Source organism: Pelecanus crispus, chromosome 9 (assembly GCF_030463565.1).
Source record: "Pelecanus crispus isolate bPelCri1 chromosome 9, bPelCri1.pri, whole genome shotgun sequence".
NCBI classification, from domain to species: Eukaryota; Metazoa; Chordata; class Aves; order Pelecaniformes; family Pelecanidae; genus Pelecanus; species Pelecanus crispus.
The window spans coordinates 37,255,680-37,281,192 of record NC_134651.1 but is presented as its reverse complement, the minus strand read 5'-3'; the positions used below and the strand labels follow the sequence as shown (position 1 = coordinate 37,281,192).

Genomic DNA, 25,513 nt, shown 5'->3' with positions numbered 1-25,513 from the left:
ACAGCTGCGGGGGGGTCAGGCTGGGAGCTGGGTGGGTCTCCCAGTGCCTGGGGGGGTTACAGCTCGCTGAAGCGCACTGCCGGCTCCAACTTGTGGGACAGAGCGGTGAGGACCTTGTCGAACTTCTCGTAGCGCTCAGCCTGGCTGCTCTCGGCCCCGCGGCTGCCCCAGAGCAGCCGCAGCTGGAACTCGGTGCTGAAGACCTCCAGCAGCTCCGCTCTGCCCTGGAAACCTGCAGAGAGGGAGAGTCAGTTCCCCGGGATGGGATGGGGATCCTGCACTCGTGGGATGCTCCGTCTGGTGCTAGGCTGGAGCTGCACACCAGGAATGCGGCAGAGGGAAAGGGGCTCTGCCATCCCTGTTGCTTACCCTGCAGCTTCACCTCGGCGTTGGTGTGGTAGAGCCCACCGTGGTGGGCCACCATCCGCGCCGCCTCCAGGTGGGCCATGACCACCTCCACACCGTTGTCGGTGGTCTCCCAGGGCTCGGGGCTGTCCGTGAGAGCCTCATCCCGCTCCAGGAGAGTCACAAGGGGCATGATGTGGGGAAAGGTGGTGTTGGTCAGCGGCGGCCCTTCTGCAGAGAAAAGCATCCTGAGGACCCTGCGTGGCCCCGTGCCCCTGTGTCCCCCTCCCCATCTGCCCCAGCCCTGTGAAGCACTCGTGTGGCCATGGCCCCGCAAAGCCAGGCTTTAAGGCTCAGCTGTAGCACAGCAGCAGCTGTGGCTCTGCGATTACTGTGCCCAGGGCTATCACCTCATTCAACACCAGCTCCTCCCAGCCGGGCTTTCTGGTTGTGCCGGGAGGGGAACGCTGCTGTCCCTGCTCAGGCTGTGTCCACATTTCCCGGGGCTGTGTTGGGGAGCAGGTTTGGAGAGCCCAGAGTGCTGGGTGTTGGAGAGACGCGGCTTTTCATCTTCCCCAACTGGCCGCCCTGTCCCCTTGGCATGGCATGCACCATGTGAGTGCGAGGGTTTGGCTCGGCCGAGTTGTGTTTGTGCCCAGCCACTGGTTTTATTTAGTTATGAAATGCTTCCTTGGGAAGGAAGGGGCAGCCGAGGCCAAACGGGCCCTGCCGGGTGCTGGGGCAGTTCAGCAGCCAGAGGAGAAGCGTCTGGCACTGGCTGGGAGAGGGTCAGAGCTCCCAAATGCGTCCCCCTCCAGTGAGGCCGTGCCCAGATGACGCGGGAAGGAGCAGGCAGGTGAGAGAAGGGAGTTGCTCCTGTTACCTTTCCCTTCATTCAGGCTCTTCAGGAACGGCTTGAGCTTCTTCTCGTAGAGGATTGCGCCCTCCGTGTGCCGCTGCCGCAGCACCATCCAGGTCTGCTCCAGCCGCGCAATCTGAAAGTAGATGGGGCAGATGGAGGGTGCTGGGAGCGGCGCAGCCCCTGGGCACCAAGCTCTGGGCTCGCAGGGTGCTCCCAGGGGTGCACAGGCTGGCCCCGGAGACATGGCCCCCAACCTTGCCTACAGCAGTGCCTGCTGCTCCCCAAAACAGCCTCCTCCACTAGTGCTCATGGCCAGAGATGGCACATCCCTGGCACCGAGGCTGGGTTCAGGATTTCTCCCCACTCCCCGTGCCCCAGGACAGCAGCTTCCCCGCATCACAGCGGCCTTGAAGATGAGACGCAGGGAGGGGGCAGCCGTTCCACCTCCTTTGTGCAGGCAGGAAGCAAGACTTCCCAGCTGGGCTCGATTTAAAATTTAATTTTAATCTCCTTTCATCTTCCAAAGGGAGCAGTGTGGCCCGGAGACGCTGTTGCCGCAGCCTTGAGACTGATTTGTATTGTACTGGAGGGCAGATTCATTTCCTCCCAGGAACACAGCCCAGCACAAAACAAAAAGCCCAACCACCAAAAAACAATCGGATCCTGGTGGGACTGGGCTGTCTGCTCTGCAGAGGGGACGACTCTTCCCCCTCCCTGCTTACACCCCAGCGGATGTGGCCCCACACCTCTCCCTGGGCATTTTCTCCCTTCTCCCACCCCAATGGGTCTCAGAGCCTGCAGGACACCGGGAGAGGGATGTGTTTTAGGGGAGGGGGCTGAGCCCAGGCCACGAGGATGAAGGGAGTGTCCCCGTACCTGTGTCATTTCCAGGGCGTTCATCACAGCCGCAAAACTGAACATGTTCCCCATGGTGCTCTTCAGCTCGGCAGCCAGCTGGATGGTTTTGTGGAGCAGGGCCGCCCGCTCCTCCATGCTGCCCGTGCAGCCCAGGATGTCCACGGCAATCATGATGGACATGGTGTGAAACCTGCCATGGGGCGAGATGCAGAGCGGGGTCAGTGCGGGGGCGCTGGGGATGCTCCCGGGGCTTGGCCGGAGCTCGGCCGGGGCTCCTCCATCCCGTGAGGTGCAGTGGACCCCCACCCTGTGCCAAGCTCGGGACACCCCAGGGGAGCCGGGCTGTGCCATGTGGGGAGCCCGGTGGTCTCGCCTCCACCGCGGCGTGCCGTACCGTTCCAGCAGGTCGAGGCGGAGCTGGTGACCGTGGGGCAGGGTGAGCAGCTCCATGCCAGAGCTCACCCCCATGAGCCGCTGCATCTCCACTGTCACACCCAATATCCGGGCGACCTGGCAAAAAAGGTGAGAGCTGATTAGACCTTTGTTCATTGAGGAGAGGCTGAAGCGTTCTTGGGCAGCCTCTTGCCCCAGCCCAGACTGAGCCTGCCCCAGCTGATGCAGCGTGGCACAGCCCAGCAGGGATGTTCCAGTGCTCGGGGGTGCCCCCATGCTCGAGGGTGCTCTGATCCCCTGCCAACCTGGAGCAACTGGAGGGCAGCGGTGCCCATCCCTCCCACCTGGCCCTGGTCGTACCAGGCAGTCCACTTTGGTGATGTGTTTGGCCAGTGTCTTCACGTCCACCTCTGCCAGCAGCTCTTTGACCTTCTTGAGCACGGCCATCTCCAGGGGTTTGTTCTCCAGGGGTATAAGCAGGGACTGGAAGGCCGCGGGGTTGAAGGAAGAGGTTGTCTCCATGGTGGGGGGCACAAAGCCCATCAAGTCCATCTCTCCTTTCAGCCTCTGCCCTGCCTCTGCTTCCCCGGAGCCGTTCTCCACAGTCCCTCTCTGTCCTTCCTCCACCTTTAGCCTCTCCACGTAGCTCTTTGTTGGCAGCTGTTTGGTGTCATGAGCTGGCCGGTCTCTGCTGACAGGCGAGGTGGGGTGGAGCTGGCAGTAATGCCCCGTGTCCAGATCGCTGTAGCTGTTCACAGAGGGAGAGGGGGAGGCACGGGTGTACCCATGGCAAGGAGTCGAGTGGGTGCTGTGGGCAGGGTCTGGCAGGGGTTTGCTGTTGTTCCCCGGGCACAGCTGGGGCTCGCTGGACCTTCTTATGACCGGAGAGGCCGGGACAATCCCGGCTGCTTGGCAGGCATGTGGCTTTAGCCGTGTAACTGTAGGGAGCAGGAGAGACCACGTCATCAGAGTTGGAGATAAGCATATGCATAGGGACCACGGATGCAGCAGCCCAGGGACACGGAGCTCAGGGAAGGCCCTGCTGCCCGAATGGACTCAGCTGGTCCCAGGACAGCTGCACGATGACACGGCTGAGGACTGGCTGAGGTCCCATCCTCAGCTCAAGCCCCCCGTCAGGACAGTTTTCTTTGCCGTGCAAAGATCTGGATGGAGCTTCACTAGCAGGGAGTGATGCAGGGGTTGTCTTTACAGCCAGCTCCGTCCCCCTCCCCAGGTCCCTGCTTCGCACCTGTGCCAAGCCCAGCCTGACCCATGTCCCCACTATCCCCAGTGGGATGGAGGGGCGATGCCTACCCGTGCTGTAGGCGGGTGACGCTGGGTTCTCGGAGATGGGGGACATCGGGGAGTGCAGGTCTTGGATCTGGTCCACGCTGACGGCACAGTTCCGAATGATGTCTCTGTGGTGGGGTAGGGACACGCTGGGGAGGGGGCAGATGGGGCAGGTTAGTCCCTGCAAACAGGGCCCGGACAAGGGCAGAGGGGCTGTGATGAGGGTTTGCTGCCCCATCACCTCCCCTGGGGTCATCACCTCCTTCAACAACTACCCATAATGAGGCTGAACCCATAATGAGCTCAGCTGGAGCAATGAGTGGGCAGTCCCTGCAGGCAGCCGGGAGCAGAAAGCATCGGTACCAATATAAAGCAGAGACAGCCCTGCCTCTGGGGAGCTTGGTTGTGGGGAGGGGTGTCCTGATGCCAAGGTAGTGCTTTGGGGCATGGCATGGCATGGCATGGCATGGCATGGCATGGCATGGCATGGCATGGCATGGCATGGCATGGCATGGCATGGCATGGCATGGCATGGCATGGCATGGCATGGCTCCAGGCTTTCCAGGGTGCTGTGGGGAAGTGGGTCTGGCAAAAAAGCCATGGGGGCTAGTTTTCTAGGGTTGTGCTGCAAGGTGGTATCTGATGCTGGATGTGTTATTCTATTTCCACCTGAGAGCTGTGTTGGGATGGCTAGATTAGCTGTTGCTCTAGCCTAAAGCTTAGGAGAGGTGGAAAGTGCCTAGAAGCTGGACTCTGAGCCCAGCAGGTGCCTGATGGAGGCAGTGAGGTGCTTGGGTCAGTGGGCTGCAGGGCATGTGCTCAAGGAGCTGCATAGCAAGCAAGAAGGTCTTGGGCTGGTGGGGCAGCGGTTGTGGCTTGCTGTAAACACCCTGAGTCAATGGTGTTGCAAGAGAGGCTGTGTCTGGGGTGGGCTGAGTGTGGGGAGGATTGCAGGGAGGCATAGCGGGTAATTCGCTGCCCTCCCTACCACGGGTGAGGGCTGGGCTGCTGTGGTGTGTTTGGTCTTGAGTGCTGTGCCTCTGTGATGGGAGGAGGGTAGGAGAGCAGCAGCGGTGATAAGGGGTTTGGGGAAAATGTGAGTGGTGAGTAAAGACTGATGGATGTGGGCTCTTCTTCTGGAAATACATATGCTTTCCTGGAAGTCTGAGTCTTTTCCTTTTCCCTGCCATAACAGTTGGTTGCCTGTTTTCTGCTGGCGCATTCTCATCCTGCCCTTGGGCTGAGAAGGTCAGGGCGGTGAGAAATCAGCTTGGTTCAATGACAGGCTGTGTCCCGCTGGGGGGGCAGGAGTAGATGGGTCCCCCCTTGGCTGCTGTGTGTGAGGATGCCTGTGTGGCTCTGCCTTCCCTGCCAGGCTCTGGGCAGCCTGGGGCTGCCAAAAGCAAGCTGTGCAAAGGAAACCTCCGTCTCCACCTCCAGAGAAGCCCAACTGCTCCAAGGTTAATGTGAGCAGATCAGCCATGTGGAGGCTGTGATCTGGGGGCTGTGCAGACCCTCATCAGCACAGCTCCATCAGGCTCCTCCTGCCCATCAGGCTTCCAGCTCTGCTTGGTAACTCCTCACAGATGCTCCAGCTGAACAGAAAGGGCTCTAAAACTAAAAGGGCCCATCAAAAACAAATCAACAAATGCCCTCTTGGTGGCTGGGACTGGCTTGCATCTGCCAGGGAAAGCTTGGCTCCCTGGCTCTGACAAGCCCGGACACACTGGTAATCCTGGACTGGGTGATTGTAAAACACACTGGCTTCTGGCCTACAATGCTAAAGTCATGTCTGCTCACTGGGTGCCTGCTGCGGTAGCTCAGCATGGCTGGCAGCCAGCCTGGGAGAAAACCCCTGTTCCAGCTGGGTACCGGTTCCTCCCCCCATACCTTTGCTGGTCTCTCTCTGCACCTGAGCAGGGACAGTTTGCATCTCCAAACCCCTGCCCTGCACCCAGGGAGCAGGGACCAAGCGTGGCCCTGCCTCTTTCCCAGGGGCTGGTCCTCTGCCCAGCTGAGCTGGGATGAGACTGTGCGCTCACCTGGTCGGGCACCCCTCAGCCCTGGTGATCTTGTCTGCCGTCAGGCCATCTGTCATGGTGATGCTCCTCCTCTTGATGTGCCCCCCCTTCTGGGTGGTGGGGCTGTGGGGTCCCCCATGCTTGCCGTTGGCCAGCCCATAGCTGGCTTCCAGGTAGCGCAGGGGGAAGGTGCGGTTGATGGGGCAGTAGACAATGGCTCCACTCTGCTCGGAGATGGCCTTGCGGTTGCCCACGTAGAAGCGGACAAGGGCGGGCACATTGTCAAAGCTCTCCTGCTCGAAGAGGTACTGGATGCGGGTATGGCCCTCGCTGGACTTGACTGTCACCTTGTTGATCTTGAAGTGGAGGGGCTCATTGCGCCAGCGGCACGTCAGCACGTAATCACCCAGGCTGGTGAGCGAGTCACGGATGAGGAAGTCGCCGTTCCTCTGCACGAGGCTCTCTGACACCTGGCAGGGGACAGGGCAGTGGCTCAGACACAGCTATGCTGGATGGACCAGGGGGCACAGGTGGATGCTCCACTGGGGTGTTATTTGGGGCATTGGCTTGTTTCCCTTGCCCCTGGCTCTGAGCTTCAGGAGGGCATTTCCCGTGGCGACGCTTGGAGCTAATGAAGCCCTTGCCCAGAAGCTTCCCAGGAGGACAGGCTGGTGTTTCTGTGTGGCCTTGGGGTGCTCTCCCCAAGCAAAGGGTGCCCAGAGCCACCCACTTTCCCCTCCTCACCTCCCGGGGGATGCGGCCGTGGTACCAAGCATGGCTGCGCAGGTCAGTGCTGCTTAGCTTCAGCTCCTCTTCCAGCTCCTTGTGAAGCTTCTCTGGTGATGAGTCAAGGATGTATTTCTCCTTGGAGAACTGTACAGGGGAGGAGAGAGTGTCAGCTGGTGCAGCAGTGCAAGGCCTGGGGAGGGAAGGGCTGACCCTGGGATGGGCTGGCAGGGTCCCCATGTGAGGACTGTGGGACCCTCCATGGCACAGGCACTGGTGGTACCACCCGCCAGGAGCAGAGCTGTCCCCGGGGGACAGGTAACTCAGAGCTGTGTTTGAGGATCGCCGCTCGTGGCAAAGGATGCGGGTGGGGTAATGTGCCTGTTGATGGTCAGGTCCTGCCATCAGGAGCACTTGGAGGGTCTCCTGGTGGTATGTCCCCATCATGCCTGACCACCCTGTCCCTGACGTGCTGCCCCTCTGCCCCAGCTCAGAGCTGCGTGTGGTTGGGCAGGAGAAAACCTGCTCCAGCTCCATCTCAAACATCTCCAGGGCTGAACCACTGCGGGAAGCACTCTTCCAGGAGGAAACCTGCATTATACCTCCTCCTTGAAACATCCACTGTGGTCCCTCCTCCAAAGGGTTAACTTGCTGTGTTTAGCCTGATGGTGGCATGAATAGTAATGACAAATGTAAAGGGATTTCTGCATTGAAATTAGCTTTTACCGGCACTGGTGCACCTGAGCCTGGAGGATGCAATTTGCCCCCTCCCTTCCCCTGACAGATAAGGGATGGCGTCATGTCTCCTGTCAGCTGGAGCCTGCCGCGCTCCCTGCCCACTGCTTCACTAGCATTCCCAAAGGGCAGCCGAGGATGCCGAGCTGCTGGCACGGTGGAGCCAGTGCTTGTTTGGGGAGGTGAGTGCAGGCTCAGGGTTCCTGCGTGCTCCCCATACAAAGCCGGTTCCCCTGGTCAGTGCAGTAGCTTTGGGATGAGTCCTGCTGTGGTGCCAACACCAGTGCCTTGGCAGCGCTGTGTGGTGGAGCAGGGCCTGGGAGCCAGGATCCTGGGTCCCCGCCACATCCCAGATGTGTGCTGTCCTGCAAGGGTGACGTGTGGGCCACTGCCACAGACCAGGGAGCTTGGATGGGGCTACTGGGGTGCCCTTTTCCACCGCTCCCATGAGCTCTGTGGCCTGGCTCCACCTCCGGTGGCAGTGCCAGCATGAAGAGGCACCGTAGGCTGGCCCAGCTCCTTGGCACTTGTTAGGGCAGATGCTGCTGGTGTCTCAGAGGACAGGCGCAGGCTTGAAACCCTGCTGACACTGCTCTGGCACTGCTGGAGGAGCAGACTGGCACCCACAGCTGGCCTTGCGTGGCAGCTGGGTCCCCAGAGGACTGGGGGCTGCAGCCCCAAGCCAACGCACCAGGACCTGCCTCGGAGCTGACCCCTTTGCCCAGTACCTCATCCTCTGCATCCCATATCAGTTCCCACTGCTCCTCTAGCAGTTGTGAGCAGGTGAAAGCGTAGGGCACTTTGCTGCTCTCCTGCTTTGTACCCACTGCTCTCAGGGTGCTCCTGGGACCCCACCGAGTCCCTCAGCAGGAGCCTGACCCCAGGTTCCCCCCTTCCCCGGGGAGATGCTCCATCCCCCATGGTAGCTGCATTCACCAGCCAAGCCAGGCTGCGATGCTGTCCCAGGGACCCTACTCCAGCCTGGGGAGGGGGAAGGAGGCTGCGAAGTGCCTGTGTGATGGACTGTGCTCTCCAGGGCTTGCCCTCACCAGCCTGGACCTGCCCCTGTTCCTCCATTCCCAACTCCTCTTGAGTCAAAAGGTGCTGGGACAGTGGATAACAGCCTGTGAAAACAGCATGGACTGAACTCAGACTTGCTCATCTGACCATGTCTACCCACCCCATGATGGGGTCCCCATGGGGACCTGAACCAGGACACATGTGGGTTGTCCCCTCCTGACCGAGGCTTGTGGGGAGCCAAGCACTCGCTGCTGCTCTGGGGCCCTCATGGAGACAAAGCCACCCGGTGCCACTGAACCCTATTAAAAATAAATGGTAGCTGGCGGATGCTGCTGAGGTCCGGCTGCCTCCCGAGGGGCCGAGGCCAAGCAGATGCCGTTTCCATGACAACCCATCCGCTGCCACCAAGCAGACCTGGCTCTGCTGAGCAGCAGTGGTGGGCCCTTGGCTGCAGCACCCTCCCTGCGGCATGGCTATCCCCAAACTCTGGGGCAGGGAAGGACCCCCTGGGAGCTTCTCCTGTTTGTGCCGGCTAAAGCTGTCAGAGCTGAGCCGGGAGCGGTTTGGAGCCGGAGCTCCCCCCCCGCCACCCCTGGAGCGGGGATTAGCGCCTGTTCTGCTCAGCGTTGTACATCTGGGTTTTCCCCCAAATCCTCCCCATGCAAATGCGCAGGATAACAAACACAAACCCAGCTGAGCAGTGCCCGGCGTCTCCAAGCCCAGATTTGGGCAGCAGCCGGCTGGCATCCATGCCAGGAGCCAGGTGCTAAACTAGCAGGAGAGAACAGGAGGTTTGGGAGAGGCGAGGGAGGTTTTACATCTTGCAGATGGGGGAGGGAGGCCGGTCGTGAGCAGAGGGTGCCACGAGCCACCCTCTCCAGCCACGTGGAAGGCACTGTCCCTTCAGCTCCTCGGCTGGTCAATGAGATCCCATCTGATTTGCACAGCCACCAAAAAGCCACTGCTTGGAGCGACTGTGTGGCTACAATAGCCAGGGAGGCAGCAGGAGACTGATCATGGGGAGCCCTTTTCCTTGGTGCGATGTGATTCTGGGGACCGGTCCTTGTTGCAAGTCTCTCACACTCTTCCAACGTGCACTAGTTGCTGCCGACATCACCTGGCTGCTCCCGTCTCCGTGTGGGAGCTGGGCTCGCCGCAAGCCCTTGGTGCAAAAGACCCATGAGCTGTGGAGGGACATAATTCCTCCAGCCCCTGTGCCCTTCAGCAGCGATCGACTTTCCTCTGCTCCGCTTGGTAGCGTGTCTCGGAGGAGGCCGGCTCGCAGGCTGCCAGCTGGCCGCGCGCCGAGGCGCGGGCGCTGGCGAGGCACGGCATGGCAAGGCGGTGCAGGCCAGCCGAGCGCTGTCAGGAGCGTGTAAGCGGATGTCTGAGCGCTGTGCTGAAAAGGGCACCGCTCGGCACTCTCGGCTGCGCCAAGAGGACATCAGAAGATGTACGGCCCGACGTGAGGTCTTGCATACTAGTGGGCTGGGTGTGGGGAAAAGCCTTGGCTTCCACTAGCATCTAGCTCGAGTGCGTGGTGCTGGTCTCCTGCACAGACAGCCCCAAGGCCTCTTCCAGCTGAGCGGGAAGAAACGGGGATTAGAGCGGTTCTCTGAACCAGCCACACCAGACAAACCAGCTCAGGAGCTGCCAGAGACGATGCCAAGCTCTGCTTGAGGAATCCCAATCAGCAGCCAAGCTGGCTTGGCTGGAGAAAGGAGAGCTCCTCCATCACGTTCAGCACCCCGATGGGCTATTTCACAGTCGCCAGGGCCAGGGAATCCTCTGGTGCTGCTGTGCAATGGGGGCAGCCCCCACGGGGAGGTAATTCCCAGGACTCTCTATCCCTGCCCACTTCTCTGGCAATCCCTGCTGCTTTCTTGGGGCAGGAAGCATCTCCAGTCCCAGCCGAGCGGCAAGGACTGGAACTGGCAGCGGAAGGGCAAGAGCTGGGGGGGATGGAGGGTGCTGACAGCTGTGATACATGCAAAATGGTGGCCGTCGCTCTACCTGGTGTAAGGAGAGCTTCAAAGGCTGGCGTTTGGCTTTCTCTCCCTGCAAAGGTAATCTTATGAAACAGGAGTGATTTGCAGTCTGCTTTCCTGCTCTCCCCTCCCAGATCTGGAGGAGTTGCAGATGAGGATGAAGTCAGCTTGGAGAGCAAGGTGTACTCACACCCCACCCTGCTCCTCTGCCAATAACATCTGACTAACCTCGGGGCACCAAGCGCATCTGCTTTCCCTCCTGCTCTCGTGCTGCCCACCCTGTGCTGGGACCCTCACTAGGGAAATCCCAGCCCCTTCTGGAGTTTTCCAACCCTGCTCTGGCTGTGGGAGCAGATGCAGGGCCTGGAAGCAGAACTGGGAGGAAACGGAGTAACAAGCCATTGGGAGCAGGTGTATGGGGAAAGCCCCAGAATCGCGTGAGGAGTCTTCTCTGCTTCCTCCATACCTGGCAATGGGCTACTTCAGTGAAGTATTTCAGAGCAAATATCCTTACTGAGAGACAGCCAGCATCACGGCAAACCCGAGAACCGGTCTGCGTCCCTGCCTGGTGCAGGACCGCTGCGCTCACCAGTCCAGCTGCCCAGGTGCCACCCGAGAATGGTTAGTCCATCCTGCGTGACCATAACAAGAAAATCCCATCACAAACAACCCTCAAGTTCTTACGGGCTTGCTCTTAGTCTGCATGCCCTGCTGTGAGCCATTCTGTCCTGCTGATCTTGATATCCACAGGGAAAAGCAATTATTTGCTCCTCTGTCCTATGTCACAATGACTCTGGGTATCTAAATGGCCTCTGAGAAGGCACCAGCTCATCTGTCCACCCCATGGGTGACTGAAGGCGTCTCTTGGGTATGCCACATCTCCATTAGCCCCCACTGAAGGAAGACCTTGACTCAAGATCTTTGCCCTGGCATTCAAAGCCCTTTGTAGGACTGGTCCTGGCTACCCAGAGGGTCTCCTCTCCCCTTGCCTGTGCTCCTTTGTGGCAGCTCTGGAGCAATTACGTCTGGCTGGCAGGGGTGGGGTGCAGCTGGGGTTGATGGCTGGGAACATCCGGGTGCTCTAAGGTGGGACAAGTGCCCCAAGTCACGCCGTAGGGTGGTGGAGTGCACTGCTACTGCTGCCCTGGGGGAGTGGGTCTCCAGTGCAGTGATGGGGTGTGTGTATACATACATTTCTACCCGTCTATATATTACTTATCTCACTCCAAGACGGCAGCAGCGGCTGCTGCTGCATCCCTTTTCGGAGCTGCTATTGGCCAGAAATGATGTCAGTGCTTCCCAGGCTGGGTGCACTGCCATTGGCGGTGAGCAGGGATGCGGCTGTCAGCTGGAAGCGCTCCAGTCATTCATGGGGACTTCAGTGTGTGTTTGCTGGGCACGCTTGGACACAAATAGATGGTGAAAGATCTGGCGGAGCCAGGTGAGCACTTAGGGCTTCACTTTTAACTCTTTCTGTGGTCGGGATGGAGCGCCCTCCATCCCCTCTTGCATCCCTGCGTGAGGGCCAGACGCCCACCTGTCTCTCCCTTGTTCTGGCAGCAGCTTGCTGAAAGCACCCCATCACCCCCTGCGATGTGCAGCTCAAGGGCTGCTGCACTAGGGCACATCCCCCCGTGTTGCTCAATGGCCTTTGGACAACTGGGAGAAGCTCTTCTGTTTTCTTCCTCATCACCCCCACTAGCAACCAAAATCCCTGGCTTTGCACTGAGATCAGCCGCAGTCGTGACAAGACTTGAAATGCTGCTTCTGGGCTCCGTCTTACCCAGCATAATCTCTAAAGCTCGGCACCTACCTCACTCAGCAGGAGTATTGAATAAGACTGCCAGCTCTCTTGGCTGCCAGCTCCCTTCTAACTTGCAGAATGCTACAGCTCTTGCTTCAGACCAGAGCCTGCTTGGCTCTTGCAATCCTAAACACCTTTGCTCTCTAACTCAGTAAATGAGGGAACCAATTCCTAGCACCGTGCCCCTCCTGTGCAAATGCCAGAGTCCAAAAATAGGACACCTAGGCTTGTGCCCAGACAGTGGTGGTGCTGGAAGCGCCACAGGACAGGTGACAGATGGATCCCAGCTTCCTCCCACCAGTCAGACCTGTGCAGCGCAGCACATGCACAGAGACCCAGGCCAAGGAGCTGTGCATTCGCCTAGGCTCGGTCTCCCCTCCGTGCTCAGCGATGCTCACAGCACATGCCCATCTTTTGGGGGATGGAGGTGAGGGCTCCCTTCAGAGACTGGTGCTGCCTGTCAAAAGTGCTGGTCTGCGGGGATCCAGCGGCTTTGGCTCTGTGGCCCTGGCTGTGGACGGGGTGAGCTGGACCCCACGACCTGGTGCTTGGCTCGCCGCACGCTCGCTACCTCCTTGCCGAACGCAGGCAGGCACGCTGCCCGCAGCCAGCCTTGCCAGCTCTGTGCTGGGGGCAGCGGGGCTGCCCGGGGAGGCCGCCCCCTCGCACCCGCTCTCCAGCGCTGCAGCCCGGGGGGGCCGGAGCTGCCTCAGGGCGGGTGCGGGGCCGGCCCGTGCCCCCGGCGCTCCCCCTCCCGCTGCACCCCCGCCGCCTTCCCCACGCGTGCGGGTGCACGGAGCCGCTGCCCGGCGGCCCCCGCGGGGTCTCTGCGCCAAGCGCGGGGCAGCCGGGCAGGCCCCGGGTCCCCCCGCCGCCCCCGCTCACCTGGACCTGCATGAAGGAGCCGCGGTAGAAGCAGCAGGCGGCCGCCGACAGCGCGCTCCACAGGCTGCACCGCTCCGTCATGGCGCGGCGCGCCCGGCCGGGGCTGCCCCGGCCCGGCCCGGGCTGCACCGCCGCTGCCGCCGCTGCCGCCGCCGGGCTTCAATTTCAGCCGCTTCCCCGATTACCTCATCCCTTGTCGGCAGCGGGGGGCGGCACCGGCGCCGCAGCTCCGCCCTGGCCCGCCCCGCGGGGCCGCCCGCCCCGCCGCCACCACGGACCCCGCGGGAACCGGCAGCCCCAGCGCTCCCGCGTCCCTCAGGGGGAACCGGCACCCCGGCTGCCTGCGCCCTGAGGGGACCCGGCACCCCTGAGGGGACCCGGCACCCCTGAGGGGGAACCAGCACCCCGGCTGCCTGCGCCCTGAGGGGACCCGGCACCCCTGAGGGGACCCAGCACCCCGGCTACCTGCGCCCTGAGGGGACCCGGCACCCCTAAGGGGAACTGGCACCCCGGCTGCCTGTGCCCTGAGGGGACCCGGCACCCCTGAGGGGACCCAGCACCCCAGCTGCCTGCGCCCTGAGGGGACCCGGCACCCCTAAGGGGAACTGGCACCCCGGCTGCCTGTGCCCTGAGGGGACCCGGCACCCCTGAGGGGACCCGGCACCCCTGAGGGGGAACCAGCACCCCGGCTGCCTGCGCCCTGAGGGGACCCGGCACCCCTGAGGGGATCGGGCACCCCTGAGGAGAGCTGGCACCCCGGCTACCTGCGCCCTGAGGGGAACCGGCACTCCTGAGGGGACCCGGCACCCCAGCTGCCTGCGCCCTGAGGGGACCCGGCACCCCTAAGGGGAACTGGCACCCCAGCTGCCTGTGCCCTGAGGGGACCCGGCACCCCTGAGGGGACCCGGCACCCCTGAGGGGGAACCAGCACCCTGGCTGCCTGCGCCCTGAGGGGACCCGGCACCCCTGAGGGGATCGGGCACCCCTGAGGAGAGCTGGCACCCCGGCTGCCTGCGCCCTGAGGGGACCCGGCACCCCTGAGGGGAACCGGCACCCCTGAGGGGACCTGGCACCCCTGAGGAGAGCTGGCACCCCGGCTACCTGCGCCCTGAGGGGACCCGGCACCCCTGAGGGGACCCGGCACCCCAGCTGCCTGTGCCCTGAGGGGATCGAGCACCCCTGAGGAGAGCTGGCACCCCGGCTGCCTGCGCCCTGAGGGGACCCGGCACCCCTGAGGGGAACTGGCACCCCGGCTGCCTGCGCCCTGAGGGGAACCGGCATCCCTGAGGGAGAACCAGCTCCTCTGAGGGGATCAGGCACCCCTGAGGGGATCAGGCACCCCTGAGGGGACCCGGCACCCCTGAGGGGATTGGGCACTCCTGAGGGGAGCTGGCACCCCAGCTGCCTGCACCCTGAGGGGACCCGGCACCCCTGAAGGGAACCAGCACCGCGGCTGCCTGTGCTGTGAGAGGAACTGGTTCCTCTGAGGGGACCCAGCTCCTCGGAGGAGACCTGGCACCCCTGAGCGGATCAGGCACCCCTGAGGTGACCCAGCACCCCTTATCTCCCCATCCCAAATCCTCTGCTCTCCCCAGTGACGCACACGGGTCAGGGACAGCCTTGTCCACTCTTGCCCACCCCATCATCCTTCACCCCCACGCCGGTGACGCCTTTCTGAGGGGAGACACCGGTGCCTGCCTCATGCGGTGGGGAGCCAGCTACCTGCTTCCCGTGTAGGCCGTCTCTGAGTTGCGTTTAATTAAGGCTCCGCTTCGGTTTAATTAAGGCCATGGTTTCACGTATGGGATGCATGAGGCAGCGCTGATGACTCAAAGCATTGCTCCAGCCCTGACTCTCAAACCCAGCCCCCCTAAATCCCTGCCTGAACCCACTGCCGACGCCCTGCCCTGCACACGGGGATGGGCAGGGGCTCCCCCAGCACCGAGCCGTGAGCTCTGCACCTGTTTGCCTGCACCCAGCTGGTCTCCCTCCAGGTCTGTCCCGCACAGGCACAGCCTGGATTTGGCCATGCTTTGGTAGCGGGGGGCTTTACGCTCCCATTTGCAAAGCATGTCCTGGCCCAAAGACCTCCACGCCTCCCCACGCGCCCCTGCCCAAGGGGTTGCTGTGAGCTCGGAGAGGCATTCCTGCTGCCACCGACCGCAGAACCCCGCAGCCTCCCCGCTAATTAATTCAAACGAGCCCCTCGCATCCCCAGGCAGGGAGGCAGCAGCCAGGGCTGATGAGATACAGGTCCCCTGAGCGGCTCCTCCACACAGAACAAAGAGAGCTCGGAGGCGCTTGCCGGGCCTGCACTCTGCCCTTGGTTTTGCAGGGGAGAGAGGAGACGGGAGAGCGGTGCGGGTGGGAGAAGCGGGGCAGCGCACAGCCTGCGGGCAGGGAACACGGGGCGGCGGGCGCTCACAGATCCCATGGGTGCCTGCAGCCCCGCCGGGATGGGCAGGGAGCACGGGCTCTCCCCCTCTCCTCTTGCATGGGGCCAAGGGACAGACCAGATGGCAGCACACAGGGAGACGCTGCTCCGAAAGGATCCGACGGTGAATCATCCTCCTGCCAAGGCTTCTCCCCCGCAACGGGCTCCGTGATTTCCCTTGAGGCTCTTGCCGAGCGACCGGGCGGGAGCATCGTGGGGTGATGCCCCCCCGGGCTGTGCCGGTGCTGCCCTTCTGCGGGGGGAAGCTGAAAACCTCTGACTGAGCTCTCGTGGGGACGCAGGACAGCTTTACCGGCTGCTGCTCTCCCCAGGGGCAATGCCGTTCTGCAGCTCCTTCATCTGCAAGGGCCAAAGCTGGGCTGGCTGGGATGTTAGCAAATGGAGCTGGGCATGCGGATCTCCCAGGCAGCTTGGAAACACCAACCCTTAGGCTATTATTAAAGCACGTTAATTACCAAGTGCTTATTGATCCTGGCTTTCCGACCCTCCCTAGCTCCTGGTTGCACCTCTAATCACGGCAGGCTTGGTGATGGGAGAGCTGGCCCTGGCCGGTTTGTGGCTGAAGCTCAAGGGCTGATGTTTGGCAATTCCTTGGTGCACGTCTGGACACAGACCTGCCCGTGAGCCTTTGCTCACGAAGGCTTTGCAGAGCGTCCTCTCCCTCCTCCTGACTCTCTCCTTCACTGACTCTTTTCTTCCTGTCTTTCCTCTGCTAGTTTCCCTCCCAGCCGCAAAGCGAGGACTTATTCCAGTGGCGGGTCCCAGCCCTGTCCCCCCTTGCTCCCAAGGGATCCCAGGCACAGCAGCCAGCAGCCACCCTGAATCCTGCAGGCCCTGGGGCTGACGCTGCTGGGCGCTGAGCACCCTGCAGCCGTGCGGGCTCCCAGCTGGGCACAGTGCCTGCAATCAGCCAGAGTGCCCCCATCATCCCGGTCACTCACACTCCAGATAATTACTTATTTGACTAAAATAGCTGCTGTCACTGCAGCCATCAGTCGCTTCTGTGACCGAAGGGAAGTGGTGTATAAATCACAGCCCACGGGCTGTGTCTCGACACCACGGGGATGGGTGAGAAATAAAGGCCAGATAGCTCACGTCTGTGATCTGCCTGGAGAGCAGGGAATTCTCCCGGCTCACCAAAAAGAACTTGATCCCAAAGGCAAAGCCATGCCCACTGCTCCTCACCTATGTTGTTTCAGTCTATCAACTCACAAGCCATAAAATGCGCCCATGTCTGGGTGCACACACTGATAGTGCAAGGGAAAACACCCCAAACCGTCCAGCTCCGCCCCTCACCACCTCCTTGCCCTCGCAGGACTTGCCTGCATGAGCAGGAGCATTCCTGCACATCCTGAGTCACCCCATCCCAGGGCTCTACCCTGCGAAGCCCAGTCAGAGCCTCGACGCTCCCATCAGAGCCTCGTTGATGTGGCACATGTCCCACTTCCAACCCTGTGAGCTCCCGCTCTCGCCAGTCCCACATGGCTAAAGGAAGAGGGACATCCCACCTGGGGGATCACTCTGCTACAGGTCAAAAAGACACATCCGACCCCGCTGCCCCATGGCTGCTGGTTGCCAGACCCGGCACGCAGGGTCCTCATCAGCCCCAAGGCTGGAGCCGGAGCGGGGTGACCCCTGTCAGGAGGAGCAGGTGAGCTCAGGGTCCAGCCAGCTCTCTCCTGAGCCTGCTGGTTGGTGCCACCACAGGGGGTTCCCACATTTCCATGCCTGGCTCCAGCCACCATCGAGAGCCCCAAGCCCAAAAGATGAAGGTTGAGGGCTCCGTACTAATTACACCGCCCAAGCCAGGCACCTCAAGTCACTTCTCAACAACCACGTCTGCCCAGCGGCATTACATCCCCATCGGGCAACCGGACTCCGGAGGCTCCAGCCCTTCTCAAACAAACTTCCCAAAGGCCATCGCATGGCAGTGACCACCCGGGCAGGTTTTCAGTGCTCCATCCCCAAACCACACAGCATCCCTGCCACCATTCCTCTGCGCCTGCCTGGCTCCCATCGTGCCAGCAGCCTCCTGCAAAAGGGCCCGCTCTCCTCCGGAGCCAGGCGCCTCGCTAATGAATTTCTGGCCAGACATGAAGAGTCCTCAGGAATGTTAATAGTTTGCTGGAGGATAAGCAAGAGATTTGGAGAGATTTACACCGACTTTCATGTGACAGCCACGAAAGTGGCTCAAACCCTTCCGTTTCTTTACGTGGGGGCGGAGGGAGGAGGCTGCCCTTGCGTCTGCGGCGTTCGCAAGTGATGGGGAGCACGAAACGCAGGCAGCTCCTGTGGGAGCAGCACTGAGGGGGGCCACGTAGGGTTTGTGTCTCCTCTGCCTCTCCTGGCCTTGCTGTTTCTGGCAGGGAATTTCTTCCAGGGCCCAAGAGAGAGCCCAGAGGAGGTGGTCGGACAGGGGGTGCAGAGCTGAGCACCCCGCTGGCGTAGGACCCGGCCAGCCCCTGGGCCACCATCCCCCCTCCACTGCTGGCACCCGGCCGGGGGAGGCTGCGATCGCGCTCGGTGTCTTACCTTCACGTATTCACTGCCAGACTCCAGGCCATCGTGGTGGCTGGAATGAAGGAGAAAAATAAAAATACGTAAGTTAAGGGCAGTTAAGTCATGACAGTCAGGTCAAAGACAGCGGTGGCACAGCCGGGGAGAGCAGGAGTCTGTGCCCCTTGCCATGGGGCCGAGAGCAAGGCCACGGTTTTGGCAGAGGTTCCCAGGGCCCCAGCACTGTTCCTGCCCACTCCGTGCCCGCTCCCAGCACAGGGCTTAGCCTCCCTAATGCGATCAGGGAAGAATGAGGCCTTTTTAGAGGATCTCTCCCCAAATCGGCTTGGGACCGTGTGAGCTGAGCCGGGGAGACCCAGTGGCCAGGCTGGGGTCCCCGCGGGCCATGGTGCCGGGGGGTGCATGCTGAGGGGGGGGCCCTGTGCCCTGTTCCCCGGCAGAGCTGCATTCCCAGTGGGCAGCTGTTGGGACACGCCACCCAGACAAGCGTTTCTGTTTCTCTACACCCTCATGCAACCCCACAGAAATCAAACTCCCACTGAAGCCAGGGGTGAAGTGCGACGTCCTGGCTGAGACTGCAGGATTTGCCCTCCCAGCATACAGGCAATAGAAAGTCCCATTCTCCTTGGTGACATGTTCACTCTTAGCCCTACTGACCAACCCAACAACCCTGAGACATAGCCGATCAGGAAGCTTCTTTGCCATCGTTTCATGGGGGACACAGATGGCTGCTGCTCTTTCCTCAGCATGTACCAACGCTGCTACTGCTTTTTGTGCTCTTGTAGGTCAAGGTATATATCTGTACGGATGATTCCAAGGGGAACGACAGTTCAAAGGGAGAGAGGCTGTAACAGCTTGAGCTGGGATGTGCTACCCTGACATTTTGCCTTTCAGAATAAAATACAAAAATCCAGACTTCTTGAACCAGAACCCAGTACTTATTGCCTCCCCAGCACCAAGCTTAAGTATGGACATCCCACTGCTTGCCGAGGTCACCTGCCTGCACACGGGGCGGCAGCAAGGGCCCTGGGATGGCAAGCTGCCAGCACAAGGGCAGGCAGCTGCAACTAAGAAATAACCAAATCCAAGGGCATCACAGACCCGGGATGTCCCTTCCCTGCCAGGAACCACCTTGCTCCACCTAACGCCTACAGCCATGGCCGGACCCCGTCTTGTACTCGGAGCTGATGGGGGTCCTGCACACAAACCCCTCCTGGGAGCCACAGTGGGCTCCCTCCAGGTTGGGGATGGTGCCTGGTGGCTCAGAAATCAGTCGCCCAAAGGAAAGCGGGGATGGCAGAAGTGACTGCTGCCAGGCATTGCCCTGCTGGACAGCCCCCGTGGTGTTACAGCAGGTCCTGCTGGGGTCAGCATGAGCCCCTCAGGGTGTCCAGCCCTGCAGTGGGCAGCTCCCTCTCGTCTTCTCCAAGCCCATGCTGCTGAAACCACATCCCCCACTGTCCAGCTCAGAAGAGGAAAAGAGTCTGGAAATCAAGCCCATACTTTTTGGGGGTGAAAAAAACAGAGGAGCATTTTGGAGGGGGAGCGGACACAGACTCCCCTGGGCAGCTGCGGGCTGCCTGCCCACCACAGCGCTGCCTCTCCAGCCTGTTTGCCTTTCACACGGCTGCAGAGAGCTGCCTGGTTCTGCGAGAGCCGTGAGAAAAACCGGCAGGAGGACGGGGGGCCTCTGGGCAGGAAATCGGGAGCATGGGAGCAGCTGGGAGACGCTGCGAGGGCCCGGGCAGGGGAGGCCCCCGTGCCGGGGAAGGGCAGCAGCTGGGGCCGGGGGGAGGCTGGGAGCCGCAGCCCCCCTGGTTCTGTGCATTCCTGGAGGAAACGGCATTTTTGGGGGCAGCCGAGCGCCTGGGAGAAATTCCAGGGCTGCCTTTGGAGTGCGGCCGTGGCTGAGCCGCTGGGACCCGGCACTACCACAGTGGCACCAGGGGGTGGGGATTCGGTGGGGTGTCTGCTCCTTTTGGGCTCGAGAAGGCATCGCAGCAACTTGCAAATGTGCCAAGCTCCAGGCTGGCTGCTGGGAACGGTCCAGGCTGATCGTGTGGGTCCAGCCCCAGTTTAGAGCCCCGGCTCTGCTCGTCTTCCATCACCGGTGCAGGCTGTGCCCCAGGGGAACCAAGTTTGGGCACCTCGTGCCTCAGTTTCCCACTCTGCAGAGGTGCGTCCTTCAAGATTTTGGCTGGCAGTGCTGCCAGAGGGGTCTGCCAGCAGCTGTGGGCAGTGGCCTGCCTGTGCCCTGCGGGAAGCGGTGTTTCCCGTGCCTTGCGCACGGCTGCGCGCGGAGGGAAGTCGAGTCACGTCCGCTCTGTGACCTGCCTGAGGGTCATCTCCCGTTAGTCACCGTGTCCCCAATGGAGTCACGGCCACCGCCTTGCTCCGAGCAGCTCCACAGGCTCGGTGCTGCTCCTTGTCCCACAGCAGCACAATTCCCCCCCTTGAGGGCCTGATCCTGCAGGGAGCATCCCTGGGGAAAGCCCTTCCATGTGTGGGCATCCTCACCACGTCCTGCCTCGGGGTCTGTCTTCTCCAGGGATGCTCCGGGGAGGGGGGCAAGCAAAAATGTGCCCCAGAGTCACACTCATTCCCCTCTGTCCCTCTGCATGGGCACGCCCTGTGCTGGGCAGCCAGCCCCGGCCCCTGCCATGGCCTGGTGGGAACGGACTGTCCCAGTCCCCAGGGATGTGCCTGCACAGGAGGAAGGGCTGGGGCGCGGCACTATCCCGGTCCTGCTTCCGCCCGCCCGCCCCACAGCAGGGCCTGGCCATGGGGATGGCTCCGGCAGATGGTGGCTCCCAAAGTTGGGGGCTGTGGCAGGGGCTCCAAGTAGAGCGTGGAGGGGCAGAAATGCCCCTGGTGCCAACTCCTGCTCTGGTCACTCTCATGCCTCAGTTTCCCTGGCAAACAGCATGGCTACACCCATCATCAGGGCAGCCCCAGATGATGCAAAAGAGCGTTTGGCCCTTGATTTTTGGGGACCCAAGTCCCCACTACCCAGACCCAAGACACCCGGGTGATCCACACACGTTCCCCTGCTGCTTGGCTCCCAGCTGCGCTGGCCTGGGACCTAAGTAATTTCTTGGGGACAGAGGGGCTGGGGAAGCTCCATGCACCCTCCGCAGGGACGCTCTGCCACTGCTGGGGCTCTGTGCTCACCGGAGAACGTGGCAGTGCCGCCAGCCCCCTGAGCCCCCAAGCCTCCAGCCCCCCAAGCAGGCCACAGCCCCCGAGCCGCTATGCCCTGGTGCTGGGTCTGACTGCGGTTTCGGCAGCCGCAGCCGATGCGCTCGCTCTTTCCATCAGCGAACGCCGTCACGGGCCGGGGGCCTTGGCGGCCGAGTGGCGGCTCCGGCAGCATCTGCGTTGAGGCTTTGTGCCTGCCCCAAGCAAAGTCCCTTCCCAGCCTCCCCCTCCCCGTCCCTGCTGCAGTGCCAGGGTGCGAGGGGTGGCCAGGGGGCCGGGACCCCTTACCTGCCCTGTCCCAGGGTGGGAAGCCTCCTGCCCACCGCTGTCATCAGCCTTGCACGATTCGGCGAGCGCCTCTGCTCCGGGATGGGGAGAAGCTCTCCCAGGCGCTCTCCCGCCTTGCACTGAGCGTTGGGACTTTGGGGCGCGCAAGGCGGTGGCGGACCCTCCTCCTTCCCGTCCCAGCCCTCCTCCGTCCCTCCCTTCCCGGCCAGCCGGCAGGAATGTGTGGCCAGCGCAGCCCGGCTCCCACCGCCGGCATGAATTCCTCCTCCTCGCCCCACTCCTGGGGCCACCCAGACCTCCCAAATGCTCAGTGCCAGGGCGAGGAGCCCCCAGGAGCGGGGGGAACAGGGGCGTCAGGGGCCACCCGAGTGTGGAAGAGGAGATTCAGGCCAGGGAAGGGGTGGTACAATGGGACCTTGTTTTGGGGAGAAATTTGGAGTTGGCACCTCTGCCCATGCCCCCAGCCCCATGAACACTGCTGGGCTGGGGATGCATTTGGCCCCTTGTGCCCAGACGCCCAGGTGATGGGCAGGAGCAAAATCCCCTCTTGCTGATTCTGACGTCAAGACCCTCCAGAAAATCCAACCCTCATCTGAGAGGTCTGAGCCCCCAAACTCCCCTGAAGGGTGGGTTTTGTGCCTGGAGCGGGGAGTTTGTGCCCGGAGTGGGGGGTTTCCTGGCAGGTGATGGAAATGGGGACAGGGCGTCTGGTTTTGGGGATTGCGCCTGTGCCTTGAGAGAGGCAGTGCTGCTCGGGGAGGGGGAGAAGGATGGAGGGGGTGGAAAAGAGGAGGGTGAGAGGTGGAGGGGGCTGGGACAGTGCAGGTCTGAGCAATCCTCAGTGCATCCCGGCGCTGGAACGGAGCCGCCGGCAGGACAAAGGGACGCCAGGGCTGAGCGGGGCCGCGAGATGTTTCCACCCTGTCCGGAAACAGGAGGGAGCAGAAATCCCACAGGAAACCTCGCTCCCATGGAGCTGCTGACCTGGCCATGGTATGGAGCACTCCGGCTGTGCCGTCCCACCGGCCAGGTGCATCCCGCTGGCACTGCGGGCAAGGAGGGGGCACCGCAGGGACCCTGCTGTGTCCCAGCCCCCTCCCCTTGCCCTGGGGGGGCAGAAAGGAGGTCCCAGCAGGAGGCAGAGCAAACCCAACAGGGCCCTACCTGTCTGGGGAGCTTTCACTGGGATGCTCTTGTCCCTTTTCCAGCAGATACCCATCAGTGGTCTCCGTTCCTGCTGCCACATCAGGGCTCGGGGTCTGGCTGGAGTTCGGGGCCAGGCTGGAGCTCGGTGCCTCCGTCCCGGAGCAGGAGACATTCCCCGCAGGCTCCTGGTCCGTCCTGGCCATCACTGTCCCTGGGGTGTCCACGGGCTGAGCCTCTTCCTCCTCCTGTTCTGCTTGCCCAGCGGCTGAGGGTGAGTCCGTGCCCAGGTCGGAGGTGCCAGACATCTCGGGGGACTCAGGGTTGGGGAGTGGAGCTGTTTCAGGGATTTTGTTGCTGTGGGCCCCTTTCTCCCGGCAGCTCTGGCTACTCTTGGCTTTGCTCATGATCTTCCCTGCCTTGTCCAGCCTGGGCATGGTGCCCATGTGGCTGTACATGTCCGATGAGCGGGCGTAGGGGCCAGGGCTCTTGTGCATGGTGTTGAGATCATCCTGGGTGCTGCTGAAGGGCTCCTCCAGGAAGCCGTGGGGAGGATGGAGACCCGGCCCCAGACTCTCGGAAGGACTGGGGGCCACGGACACGCGCCGGAGGGTGAAGGAGCGGGGAATGCTGCTCAGGCTCCCAAAGCCTTTGAACTTGAAAAACTCTGGCAAGGAGAGAGGACAGATGAGTGTGGGGTTACTGCCAGCATGGCATGATGGCGGGGAGTCCCAGGGCCCCTGGTCCCTGGTTGGGGTGGGCACGGGGCACTGTGCTGTGGTGCAGCCTGGTGTCAGCACCGCTACACCCTGCATCTCCAGTCCCAGCCTGGCAAGGTGTCCCTGTGGCTTGGGGTGTATGTGATGCTGCTCAAGGTCTCTCTGCTGGGACCCCAGGAGGTCTGTCCTGGTCTTTCGGGGAGCAAATGTCCCCTGTGCCCTGGCAAATCTAGCGTCTGCGTTTCCTCACTGCAGTTGTAGGGGCGGAGGAAGAAACACCCGGCCCTGGTGAGCAGGCAATGCCAGAAATTATTTCATATCTCTTCCTCCCGCCCTCTGCCTCTCTGCTTACCCCCAGAGGCTCCGGGCAGGGCTGGTGGCTGTGCCCATCCCCGTAGCCTCGGGGCAGCCCTGCAGGCCGTATGGTATCCCCTGCCCTCTCCAGGATGAAAGCATGGGACACACCGCACCTCCCCAGGGGATGGGGGTCCCGGCCATGACTGACGTTCCCACATATGCACGTCCGTCACCAGCACGGTGGAGCAGGAACCAACCATTGGCGCGGGGCCCAGCGGTGCACACGCAGCAGCCCTGGCTGCGGGCAGGAGATAACCTCCCCACTTCCTCGGCCGAGTGCTCAGCCCCTTGCAGCCTCCCTGCAGCTCCCAGCCGCCACCTGCAAAGCGTTCGCCGGAGAAGTATTTATAACCCTGGTGGGCGGCTTTGCATTTCACACCTCGGCCCCGGCTCAGCTCTGTGTGCTGCTGCGGTGCAACCCCAGGCCGGTGCTGGTGCTGGCAAGAGGATGGCGACACATAGGGCAAAGTGGGCTGTGACCGCAGCTCTGCAGGGCAGTGTTTCCCTGCCAGAGCCCTGGTGCTCTGGGTGCCTCCGGGGGTTTTGCAATGTTTATGCCACCGCAGGACTCTGCAAAAGCCTCTTCCCCTCGGGGCACGGTGAGTTTGCCAGGAAGCAGCACGCTACAGCAGTGCTGTGCAAGGAACCGGGCATCCGGGGGCAGCTTGGCCGTCAGACCCCCACCTCCTGCCACCATCCGTGGGCTCTACAGGGCATCCCCGCAGCCGGATGGGGCAAAGGGCCATGCAAGGAGCTGCAGCAGCCCAAAAGCCCTTCTGCATGGCAGAAACCTCATGGCCTGGACATGGTTAAAGGCAAAACTGCTTTGGGTTATACATCCCCTCAGGGTCTGAGCATCCTCCACTGCTGGCTGGATGGGAAAGGCAACACTGGGGACTTTCCTCATCTCTCTGCTGTCCACCACAAAGGAAAATCCCAGCTAGGATGGGGCTGTGGATTTTGCCAGTGGAAGGGTCCCAGGGGAGCAGAGGGACCGGCCCCCCCTCCGGCGCCAGCATCGCGGCAGGAATGCAGAAAGCAGCAGCAAAGGCCGGCTCCCGCAGAGCCCAGCGCTGGGAAGCAGGGTGAAGGCCGCTGCAGCTGCCTCTGGGGCTCTGGGGGAAACCCGAGGTCTGTGAGAAAGAGCAGAGCTTGCTCCCGGTGGGTACTGAGCGCTTCCTCTGAGAGCAGCTGGTGGGAATCGGCTCCCAGGCTGCCACCTTGGCTCCTCTGTGTCACCCCTGTCCCTGTGCTGCGGGAGCACCCTGGGGTGGGGAACCTGGCCACCCCCAGCCTCTGGCACTGGCTTGCACCCCCAGCCGTGCACCCTGAAAGATGTGATTCTGGAAGTGAAGTCCCCCAAACCACCTTGTGCAACTTCCTGGGTGCATGCTGGCACCCAGTGCAGGGCTGGGCTGCAGAAGACTGGTCCCAGTCCCAGCACCCAGCTCCCGAGCCACCAGCACACGGGCTCAGCCCCAGCCGTGGGGATGGAAACCCCCAAAGCCCCTCACCCCAACAAGCTTCCTAACGAGACCAGAGCCTGTCTCGGCTCCAAACATCCCTGGGCAGTAGTGACCCAGGGAGCGTGTGAGCACTCACACTCACACTCACACTCACACTCACACTCTCTCATGCGTCCCCCCTCCCTGCCAGGCTGTCCAGGTGAGCACTCCATCACCCACCCGCCCCGTCCCATGGCCACTTACTGAACTTCTTGAAGCCCCCTCGTTTCTGGCCCTCGGCCATGGCCGTGCCGGTCGGAGGCCGCGGGGATCGTGAGGGACAAGTTTATAACCGTGAAGCCCTTCCCTGCCCGCTCCTCCCTTCCTGCCCCCCCCCCCCCGCCCCGTGGTTGCTCATCGCTTGCTCGGCGTTTCCTCCCCAGAGCTGTCATCTGCTCCTGGCC

At 62.1% G+C, this 25,513-nt stretch overlaps 1 protein-coding gene across 3 annotated transcripts; it reads right to left on the bottom strand.

Moving 5' to 3' along the window:
- Positions 1 to 56: 56 nt before the first annotated feature.
- On the bottom strand, positions 57 to 25,353 carry SH2D3C (SH2 domain containing 3C). Of its 3 annotated transcripts, XM_075716077.1 has the most exons (12): positions 25,314 to 25,353; positions 22,550 to 23,195; positions 17,915 to 17,954; positions 6,514 to 6,642; positions 5,791 to 6,239; positions 3,773 to 3,897; positions 2,819 to 3,396; positions 2,460 to 2,575; positions 2,084 to 2,255; positions 1,229 to 1,340; positions 370 to 576; positions 57 to 232 (listed from the first exon to the last, which is right to left on the bottom strand). In XM_075716077.1, exons 1-12 carry the CDS (start codon positions 25,351 to 25,353, stop codon positions 57 to 59), a joined length of 2,790 nt encoding a protein of 929 aa, XP_075572192.1. The 3 variants fall into 3 exon arrangements, with proteins under 3 accessions (XP_075572192.1, XP_075572194.1, XP_075572195.1); XM_075716079.1 differs by lacking the exons at positions 17,915 to 17,954; positions 22,550 to 23,195; positions 25,314 to 25,353 and adding an exon at positions 12,928 to 13,008; XM_075716080.1 differs by lacking the exons at positions 17,915 to 17,954; positions 22,550 to 23,195; positions 25,314 to 25,353 and adding an exon at positions 12,934 to 13,008.
- Positions 25,354 to 25,513: the final 160 nt, after the last annotated feature.